At 41.0% G+C, this 11664-nt stretch overlaps 1 protein-coding gene across 4 annotated transcripts in view; it reads right to left on the reverse strand.

Annotated features, from left to right (window-relative positions):
• Positions 1–11664, reverse strand: part of CYP39A1 (cytochrome P450 family 39 subfamily A member 1) — an 86685-nt gene that overhangs the window by 73897 nt on the left and 1124 nt on the right. For all 4 annotated transcript variants that reach the window (XM_081519658.1, XM_081519657.1, XM_081519655.1 and 1 more), the window contains one exon: positions 612–747. In XM_081519658.1, coding sequence (XP_081375784.1) covers positions 612–720 — 109 coding nt within the window. In that variant the 5' untranslated portion in view covers positions 721–747. The remainder of the gene's footprint in view (positions 1–611; positions 748–11664) is intronic.

The following is an 11664-nucleotide window of genomic DNA, read 5'->3' on the forward strand; positions in this document are numbered from 1 at the left end:
GCTCTCCTGCACTGCAACGAAAGACGGAGCACAGCCAAAATAACGGAGGGGGCAACACGAGATCAAACAAAGAGCTATAGCCTGTAAAACATATGCACCGCAGCATAACAGAGTCAGTGACATTTTGGGGGCTGTTAACAGCATGTAGATTCCAATATTTTCCCAAGTAAACATCAGTGAGATGACCTTATCTTTTACTTGTCTTGAGGAGATCCTAATGTTTTATATTGCCAATAATTTATTTTGGGGGCTTGGTTCAGATGGTAAAGAATCCACCTGCAATGCAGGAGACCTGGCTTCAACCCCTGGGGTGAGAAGATTTCCCCTGGAGAAAGGAATGGCTACTACTTCAATATTCTTGCCTGGAAAAACCCACGAACAGAGGAGCCTGGCAGGCTACAGTCCATGGGGCCACAGAGAGCCGGACACAACTGAGGAGTAAGCACACAATTTGTTTTTCAAAGGCCGAACTCATCATAAATTCTTTTCTGTCCCTACTCTAATGGGTCTGCCTCATTTTTGATAGAGGACTGAAGATGTGCTTGTTACCTAAAACTACTCTTGCGATTCCATGTTGTATTTCAAACGGACTGTCTGAAAAGACTGTTTACCTGTACGATAGATGGGGTTTTGCACTGCTAGTTCAAAATTTACTTCTTTGGATTTTAGAAACACATTAATTCCCTCTTCTTCAGTAACAAAGGTCATTCGGGTGCCCATAACAATGACTGTAAATACTGGTCCATACTGAAAGAAAACACATAAGTACAGATCAGATTAGTGAGCATTTCTAATAGATACTGGACATGGGTTATGCTTAAGACAGAGTTCTTCAAGAATCCCAATACTGAAGTTACAGTCAAGATAAAAACCATTAAGATCATGTATAATGTATGTGTGCTCAGTCGCATCCAACTCTTTGCGACCCCATGGACTACAACCTGCCAGGCTCCTCCGTCCACGGAATTTTCCAGGAAAGAATACTGGAGTGGCTTTCCCTTTCCTAGTAATTAGTTATAAATTTTGATTGATGGAGTGATATTTAATTATATAAGTCTTAATTTATTCTGTGTGAAGCACGGCTGAGAGGAGCTTTCCCACAGCCGAGGCTGGGGGCGGCGGCAGAGAGGAGCTACCCCGTGTTAGTTCTTTTAGAACTAACACCCAAAAAAGATGTCCTTTCCATTCTAGGGGACTGGAATGCAAAAGTAGAAAGTCAAGAAACACCTGGCATAACAGGTAAATTTGGCCTTGGAGTACAGAATGAGGCAGGGCAAAGGCTAATAGAGTTTTGCCAAGAGAACGCACTGGTCATAGCAAACACCCTCTTCCAACAACACAAGAGAAGACTCTACATGTGGACATCACCAGATGGTCAACACCGAAATCAGATTGATTATACTCTTTGCAGCCAAAGATGGAGAAGCTCTATACAGTCAGCAAAAACAAGACTGGGAGCAGACTGTGGCTCAGATCATGAACTGCTTATTGCCAAATTCAGACTTAAATTGAAGAAAGTAGGGAAAACCACTAGACCATTCAGGTATGACCTAAATCAAATCCCTTATGATTATACAGTGGAAGTGACAAACAGATTTAAGGGACTAGATCTGATAGACGGAGTGCCTGATGAACTATGGACAGAGGTTCGTGACATTGTACAAGAGACAGGGATCAAGACAATCCCCATGGAAAAGAAATGCAAAAAAGCAAAATGGCTGTCTGAGGAGGTCTTACAAATAGCTGGGAAAAGAAGAGAAGCAAAAAGCAAAGGAGAAAAGGAAAGATATTCCCATCTGAATGCAGAGTTCCAAAGAATAGCAAGGAGAGATAAGAAAGCCTTCCTCAGGGATCAGTGCAAAGAAATAGAGGAAAACAACAGATTGGGAAAGACTAGAGATCTCTTCAAGAAAATTAGAGATACCAAAGGAACATTTCATGCAAAGATGGGCTTGATAAAGGACAGAAATGGTATGGACCTAACAGAAGCAGAAGATATTAAGAAGAGGTGGCAAGAATATACAGAAGAACTGTGCAAAAAAGATCTTCACGACCCAGATAATCACGATGGTGTGATCACTCACCTAGAGTCAGACATCCTGCAAAGTGAAGTCAAGTGGGCCTTAGGAAGCATCACTACGAACAAAGCTAGTGGAGGTGATGGAATTCCAGTTGAGCTATTTCAAATCCTCAAAGATGATGCTGTGAAAGTGCTGCACTCAATATGCCAGCAAATTTGGAAAACTCAGCAGTGGCCACAAGACTGGAAAAGGTCAGTTTTCATTCCAATCCCAAAGAAAGGCAATACCAAAGAATGCTCAAACTACCGCACAATTGCACTCATCTCACACGCTAGTAAAGTAATGCTTAAAATTCTCCAAGCCAGGCTTCAGCAATATGTGAACTGTGAACTTCCAGATGTTCAAGCTGGTTTTAAAAAAGGCAGAAGAACCAGAGATCAAATTGCCAACATCCACTGGATCATCGAAAAAGCAAGAGAGTTCCAGAAAAACATCTATTTCTTCTTTATTGACTATGCCAAAGCCTTTGATTGTGTGGATCACAATAAACTGTGGAAAATTCTGAAAGAGATGGGAATACCAGACCATCTGACCTGTCTCTTGAGAAACCTGTATTCAGGTCAGGAAGCAACAGTTAGAACTGGACATGGAACAACAGACTGGTTCCAAATAAGAAAAGGAGTACGTCAAGGCTATATATTGTCACCCTGCTTATTTAACTTATATGCAGAGTATATCATGAGAAACGCTGGACTGGAAGAAACACAAGCTGGAATCAAGATTGCCAGTAGAAATATCAATAACCTCAGATATGCAGATGACACCACCCTTATGGCAGAAAGTGAAGAAGAACTAAAGAGCCTCTTGATGAAAGTGAAAGAGGAGTGAAAAAGTTGGCTTAAAGCTCAACATTCATAAAACTAAGATCATGGCATCTGGTCCCATCACTTCATGGGAAATAGATGGGGAAACAGTGGAAACAGTGTCAGACTTTATTTTTTGGGGCTCCAAAATCACTGCTGATGGTGATTGCAGCCATAAAATTAAAAGACACTTACTCCTTGGAAGGAAGGTTATGACCAACATAGATAGCATATTTAAAAGCAGAGACATTACTTTGCCAACAAAGGTCCATCTAGTCAAGACTATGGTTTTTCCAGTGGTCATGTATAGATGTGAGAGTTGGACAGTGAAGAAAGCTGATTGCCAAAGAATTGATGTTTTTGAACTGTGGTTTTGGAGAAGACTCTCAAGAGTCCCTTGGACTGCAAGGAGATCCAACCAGTCCATCCTAAAGGCGATCAGTCCTGGGTGTTCATTGGAAGGACTGATGTTGAAGCTGAAACTCCAACACTTTGGCCACCTCATGCGAAGAGCTGACTCATTGGAAAAGACCCTAATGCTGGGAAGGATTGGGGGCAGGAGGGGAAGGGGACGACAGAGGATGAGATGGTTGGATGGCATCACCAACTTGATGGACACATGTTTGGGTAAACTCTGGGAGCTGGTGATGGACAGTGAGGCCTGGTGTGCTGCGATTCATGGGGTCGCAAAGAGTCGGACACGACTGAGCGACTGAACGGAACTGAACTGAATTTACTGTGTCATAATATTTAACCTTCCTTTTGATCGTATTTTTTGTTTCCACCTTCCATTCTGGTAGTCGGAAATAATACTTAGAAACAATTGTTAGAAATTAGGTTAAACACTGTGATATTCCAACACTGTTTTCAAGATACCTGGAAGGTTATAAGCAACCTATGGCTGAACTTTGTTCAAGAAAAAGATAAACTGCTGACTGATTTCACCTTCAATCTCTGGTCACTCAACAATGTCTACAATACAAAGGTCTGTAATGTTCACTTTCTCCCTTTCCAAAATGACTCACCTGTTCACCCTGCCCAACCCTCTCTACTCTGAGTGTTCCTGCTTTGTAACTCACTGGGGAAAAATGAGCACTCTCAGCTTCTTATCACCAGGGCAAAGAAGTGTACCCATTTGTACCCATTCTCCTTGCTTCCCCTCGAGTTAACAGATTGAGGGTCCTGCCCCTGGGAAATGCCCACCCTCCTTCACTTGTGATATGGATTCCATACTCTCTCTTTGTTGTTTACGGATACCTTCTCTCTCCTACACCATCAGTTGTACCTTTTCTATCAGATGACTCCTAGGAGCCTACAAACATCCTCTAGTGCAAGGTTTGGCTTCAGGGAGTCCACAACTTTACTAGGAGAAAAAGATATCATTATTTTCACTGGCCTCTAATTGTAATTTAACATTTTCTTCAATTATGAATGGAGGCAATAAACCACAATCTTCCCTACAACTCTAACCTCAAAAGAGCTTACTGTTCCAATTGCTCTTTTTTAGATTTGGTGTCTATTTGGCATCCATTCATCACAGGGTCAATTACATTAGCTACATTTTCTTTTTCATTCAAATGATGACTGTTAAATTCTCTTGAATGTTCTCTAGAATACATTTAAATAACCAGAGGTAAAATTCAAAGGGTTGATGTAGTTTTATTTTCTTAGAATACTCAAAATGAACACATTTAAACACAAACCTGTCTCATATTTCAAAAGAAAAGTACAGGCAGCACAAATGGAGGAGAAGAGGAACCATTACATTAAGAATATTTTAATTGTTTTCAAGCTATGCATGTCCTTCAAAGTCCACTAACAAAAAAGTATTTTATAGCTTCTACCCAAAAGTTACAGAAGTCCCAAACTGATATGATTCTTTTGTCTTCTTGAGCTATGTTTTCTTATTAATGATGTTCAGCTTTGGAGGCCTCACACTGTTGTTGTTGAGTTGCTAAGTCAAGTCCAACTCTTTTACAATCCCATGGACTGTAGCCTGCCAGGCTCCTCTGTCCATGGGACTCTCCAGGGAAGAATACTGTAGTGGGTAGCCATTTCCTTCTCCAGGGGATCTACCCGACCCAGGGATCGAACCGGCGTCTCCTGGATAGGCAGGCAGATTCTTTACCACTGAGCCACCAGGGTAGCCCAGTGGCCTCACTACTGGGTAGAAATGGCCCTCTCAGAGCTAGATGATACTTAGAGCAAAGGATTCAGTCAACCAGGAACATGCCTTTCATACGGAAGTCAACCCATCTTGAGTCTATATCCCCAACCCCTTCCTGGTCTAACTCTGACACACCAAGCCGATATGATCCCTGCCCTAAATCATCCTAGAAAAAGTCACCAGGCATCTGGAGACCAACCCTAGAGCTCAAAGCCCCAAGAAACTCTTTAGGGTTGTCAGTCCTAAATTGTCTACCCTGCCTTGCCTTGCTTTCCCGAGGAAACTCCAACAAAGGCTGTGCATGGGGCTTTCTCTTGTTCCATCTTCTGCATCTTGACTGACAAGACTTCTTTCCGCTGTGGCCTTGCATAGCACACCGTGCCCCTTGCCTTGGACCCAAGAGTATTATAACCTTCTTCCTTCAAAGCTTCATTCTCATTTCCTCCTGTGGCCACACTGACTTTCCCGCACCACATTCAACATGTGTATTTTTGGAACAACCACCCGTACTTTTATATCCCATTATAGCAAATTGATGCTTTCAAATTGTGGTGCTGGAGAAGTCTCTTAAAGAGTCCCTTGGACACAAAGGAAGTCAAGCCAGTCAATTCTTAAGGAAATCAACCCTGAATATTCATTGGAAGGACTGAATCTGAAGCTGAAGCGTCAATACTTTGGCCATCTGATGTGAAGAGCTGACTCTTTGGAAAAGACCCTGATGCTGGGAAAGACTGAGGGTGGGAGGAGAAGGGGGCGACAGAGGATGAGATGGTTGGCTGGCATCACTGACTCAATGGACATGAGTTTGAGCAAACTCCGGGAGATAGTGAAGGACAGGGAAGCCTGGCATGCTGCAATTCATGGGGTGGCAAAGTGTCAGACATGACTTGGCAACTGAACCCCAACAGTTATTATGAATATCTCAAAATACTGTTAGGCTCATCAGTACTTCAATATGAGTCATTTCCAGATCTGCATGAAATGTCATGGGATCATTCCGGGAACATACTGTTGGATGCTATTACGCAACTACGGGCCTAAAAGCTGATATCCCAAAATAGTGAAGCCTCATATTTTTCCATTAGTGATGCAGACATCTACGTTGTTTCCTACGTTCCCTACCTTCAGTGGTTTGTTACTGAATACTTAGAAGAAGATGAATCATTTTCATTGTTGAAGGTTTGCTCAAGTGAGAATTCTTAAGTTTCCATCAGGAAAGTGGCCTTTAGCAACATGTACAGGCACTCATGCCACATTATAGGTAATACTGTTCATCTCACTTGATAGTAAGTCCAAGTTCTAGTTTCTCAAGCCTAACTTTTTAGAGTCACCTCAGACCCTTTTCACTCTTTCACACACCACGTTCCATTCACCCAGAAATCCTGCTGCTTCCACCTTCAAGAGAGATCCAGTCACTTCTCAAACTTCCACCGCTATTACCATGGTATAAGCTACCAGAGTCTCAAGCTTGAATTCTTGCCAAAATCTTCAAATTATCTTTTTTCTTTTAGTTTCATGTTTTTATTTTTAACGGAGTACCCAAAGTGACCGTTTAAAATTTAAATCAGATCACATTACTCCTCTGCTCAAAACACAAAGTTTCCCACTTCACTCTAAGTTACAATGTTCTCTTAATAATCTGTAATAATCTATATGGGAAAAGAATTTGAAGAAGAATGAATATATGTATATGTATAACTGAATAACTCTGCTGTACACCTGAAACTAACACAACATTAATTATACCCTACTGCATGCATGCCTACTTAATTGCTTCAGTCTTGTTCGACTCTTTGCGACCCTAAGACCATAGCCCACCAGACTCCTCTGTCCATGGGATTCCCCGGCAAAAATACTGGAGTGGGTTGCCATGCCCTCCTCCAGGGGATCTTCCTGACCCAGGGATCAAACCTGAGTCTCTTTCGTCTCCTGCACTGGGAGGTAGGTTCTTTTTTTACCACTAGTACCACCCGGGACACCCCATAATCTAACATAAAATAAAAATTAAATTAAAAAAATACAATGACATTTTGAATCTGATCATTTACTCCACAGATATACTTGCAAACATAAAAATGACATTTGTGGCTACATTATTTATAATAGCAAAATATGGAAAACAAACCACGTCAATCATTAGGTGACTATCTAAGTGAACTATGACTCAGGGAATATTCTGCAGCTTTTAAAACAAATGCAGATGCTTTTGTGTCTGTGTAGGATGAAAGAAAAGAGGAGTAGATTACAAAAAAGCATATTTTTAAAGGCATCAGAGAGTTGGGGAAACAATAAGATCTAAATGGACTAAAAGTCCACTGAGAATAGGAATGAACTGATTTAGTGACTAGGTCACTATTTATTTCCCTGGTAGCATCTGTGAATTCTGGGAATGCTGAAACACTGAACACTTTTCCCCAAATATTAGGAAAAAGACAAGCTTATCTATGTACACCACTTTTATTCAACAATATATTAGAAGTTTCTCTTTATGTTGGAGAAGGGAACGGCTACCCAGTCCAGTATTCTGGCCTGGAGAATTCCATGGACTATATAGTCCATGGGGTCGCAAAGAGTTGGACACAACTGAGCGACTTTCACGTCACTTCACTTCTCTTTATGTAAGAAAAAGAAATAAAAGGCATAATGATCAGAAAACAGGAAATAAACATCTGTAGGACATATTGCATATGTCTAAAAATCCTAGGAAATCTATAAAATAACTACTGGGACTAATAAGTGAATTTGGCAAGATAAGAGAATACAAAAGAAAAACAATTGTATCTTTTATGTGCCAGAGCGATATCACTGGAAAACAAAAGTGAAAACAACTTACTGACTTCCCTGGGCATCCAGTGGTTCACACTCTGCGCTTCTAAGGCGGGAGGTGCCGGTTTGATCCCTAGTCAGGGAACTAAGACCCCCATATGCCTGCTACGCAGTGCAGCCAAGGGGGGAAAAAAAGTGAAAACAATCTACAATTTCTGTAGTATCCTCAAGGTATCTACAATAGCCTCAAGAATACAAAATACTTCAGAAAAATAATTAGCAATCACAGGCAAGACTCCCATCATCAAAAACTACAGAATATGCCTAAAAAAATTATATAGCTAAACAAATGGGAGATACGGCAGTTATAGATTAGAAGACAATATCATTAAAAAGTCAATTTTCCCTCAATTTTTCTATAGACTTAACAAACTTCCAATTATATTTCCATCAGTTTTTATTATTGATATGGGCGAGCTAATTCAAAAGTTTATATTAAAATGTAAATAATCTTAAATGCCTTTTCATACTGTTCATGGGGTTCTCAAGGCAAGGATGCTGAAGTGGGTTACCATTCCCTTCTCCAGCAGACCACGTTTTGTCAGAACTGTCCACCATGACCCGTCCATCTTGGGTGGCCCTACATGGCATGCATGGCTCATAGTTTCATTGAGTTAGACAAGGCTATGATCCAAGTGATCAGTTGGGTTAGTTTTCTGTAACTGTAGTTTCCATTCTGTCTGCCATCTGATGGATAAGGATAAGAGGCTTGTGGAAGCTTGCTGATGGGAGAAACAGGCTGGGGGGAATCTGGGTCTTGTGGGCGGGGCCATGCTCAGTAAATCTTTAATCCAATTGTCTGTTGATGGGTGGGGCTGTGTTCCCTCCCAGTTGTTTGGCCTCAAGCCAAACTATGGAAGGGCTACTGGCGACCTCCTTCAAAAGGACTTATGCCAGACTACAGAATTCAGTGTCCCTGACTCCATGGCAGGCCACTGTCGACCCATGCCTCCGCTGGTGACTCCTGGACATGCACAGACAAGTCTGGTTCAGTCTCTTGTGAGGTCACTGCTCCTTTCTCCTGGGTCCTGGTGTGCACAAGGTTTTGTTTGTGCTGTCCAAGAGTATGTTTCCCTAGTCCTATGGAAGTCCTGTAATCAAATCCCACTGGCCTCCAAAGTCAAATTCTCCAGGGGTTCTCAGTCCCTTTCTGGATCCCTAGATATTGGAAAACCTGTTGCAGGCCCTAGAACTTTCGCGACAGTGTGAGAACTTCTTTGATATAACTGTTCTCCAGTTTGTGGGTCGTCTGCTCAGTGGCTGTATGGTGGGGCACATACGGAGAGCCTCCCAGGTACGCTGCAGCCAAAGCCCCTATCCCCACAGCAGGCCACTGCTGACCCATGCCTCCACAGGAGACACTCAAACACTCAAAGGCAAGTCTGGCTCAGTCTCTTGTGAGGTCCCTGTGTCCTGGTGCCCACAAGGTTTTGTTTGAGCCACAGTTAGAACTGGACGTGGAACACCAACCAGTTCCAAACTGGGAAAGGAGTACATCAAGGCTGCATATTGTCACCCCGCTTGTTTAACTTATATGCAAAGTACATCATGTGAAATGCCCAACTGGATGAAGCACAAGTTGGAATCAAGATTGCTGGGAGAAATATCAATAACCTCAGATGTGCAGATGACACCACCATTATTCCAGAAAGCAAAGAGGAACTAAAGAGCCTCTTGATGAAAGTGAAAGAGGAAAGTGAAAAAGCTGGCTTAAAACTCAACATTCAAAAAACGAAGATCATGGCATCCAGTCCCATCATTTCATGGCAAATAGATGGGGAAACAATGAAAACAGTGACAGACTTTATTTTCTTGGGCTCCAAAATCACTGCAGATGGTGACTGCACCCATGATATTAAAAGATGGTTGCTCCTTGGAAGAAAAGCTGTGACAAACCTAGACAGTATATTAAAAAGCAGAGACATTACTTTGCCAACAAAGGTCTGTCTAGTCAAAGCTATGGTTTTTCCAGTAGCCATGTACAGATGTGAGAGTTGGACCATAAAAAAAGCTGAGCACCCAAGAATTGATGCTTTTGAACTGTGGTGTTGGAGAAGACTCTTGAGAGTCCCTTGGACTGAAAGGAGATCAAACCAGTCAATCCTACAGGAAATCAATCCTGAATATTCATTGGAAGGACTGATGCTGAAGCTGAAACTCCAATACTTTGGCCACCTGATGCGAAGAAATGACTCACTGGAAAAGACCCCGATGCTGGGAAAGATTAAAGGCAGGAGGAGAAGGGGACCACAGAGGATGAGATGGTTGGATGGCATCACCGACTCGATGGACATGAGTTTGAGCAAGCTCCGGGAGTTGGTGATGGACAGGGAAGCCTGGCATGCTGCAGTCCATGGGGTTGCAAAGAGTCGGACACGACTGAGGGACTGAACTGAACTGAATCTTGAATGCCACATCAATGCCAAAATATACAAAGAATTTTCACTACCTGTTTTAAAGATTTACTATAAAACTGTAGTATTAGTGTTAACAAAGGAGTGGGCATTTAATCAATGGAATAGGATAGAAAGGCTAGACGTAGATGTACACATATATGGTCAATTAATCTTTGAAATGCTGCAAAAGGCATTTCAGTGAGGAAAGGAAAGTCCTTCAAGAAAGGATACTGAAACAATTGGACATGGAGATGGAAAAAACATGAAACTCATCCCTTCTGTACATGTTACAAAGAAATTAACTCTAAGTGGCTCTAGGATCTAGATGTAAAATACAAAGTTATAAACCTTTTAGAAGAAAACAGAATAAACTTTGTGACCTTGCTTGACCTTCTGAGACAAGCTTTCAGAAACATTCCTAAAGATTTATCAAAATCATATATCTAAGGAAGGCTACAGGAGACAAAGACATATTTCTTTAAAAGATAGTATTTTTCATCTATCAAACTAGCAAGAATTATGGTACCTAGTGTGGGCCAGGATATGCGAGTCAGGAAATCTCCTACATTCCAAGGAAAAGAAAAAGGATTCTTACGTAATTATTTAATCCTTACATAATCCCTAGGGGCAACACAATAATATAAACAATTTAATGTCCTTTAGGTAGTCTCACATTTAGGTATTTATTCTTATGAAACAATCAGGTAAGTGCAAAAAGTGCAAACAGTGCAAACACATAGGAACATACACACGAGACTGTTCATTGAAGCATTGTTTGAAATAAAGAAAAAAGTTAGCAGCAACCTATATACTATTTTTGAAAGATATATTTAAAAGTGATTTTAAAGACAAAAACATGTACAACAACAATGATTACTAATATCCTTAGTGTGCAGTGAAAATGGACCTCACCATAATCAAATAACACCAGCTGAAAATACAGTGCCCACTGTATTTGTAAAGACCAAGTTTGCAAGCCATTTTTACAACTGCCTGGTGTTAATCTTGATTTGGATACGAATTTATTAAGCGTTTTCATAAATCGAATTAATTATATTACACTTCTGTCTTCCCAATCATTGAATTTAGTCAATATATATATATACACTTTGGATTTTTAATCTATGATGAAGTAACTAGCACTTTTAAATTAATTTCTACTTCCAAAAAGGCACTGACAAGCTGTCTTGTATTTCACGACTCATAAAAACCTATTTCTTTAGAAAAATCTTGCATAAGACAGTTGTTGATTGTTAGTTAACTTACTCATAAATGGCTAGATCGTTTAACTGTGGGCAGTAGGTTCTAACATTGCATTTGAGATATAAAGAAAGAAAATAAAAAAGAATACATTATCTCTTCCGGAAACCCCATGTACTCAGGCCACATAC

This window comes from Giraffa tippelskirchi, chromosome 8 (genome assembly GCF_054371585.1).
Source record: "Giraffa tippelskirchi isolate mGirTip1 chromosome 8, T2T-mGirTip1v1.2.pri, whole genome shotgun sequence".
NCBI lineage: Eukaryota > Metazoa > Chordata > Mammalia > Artiodactyla > Giraffidae > Giraffa > Giraffa tippelskirchi.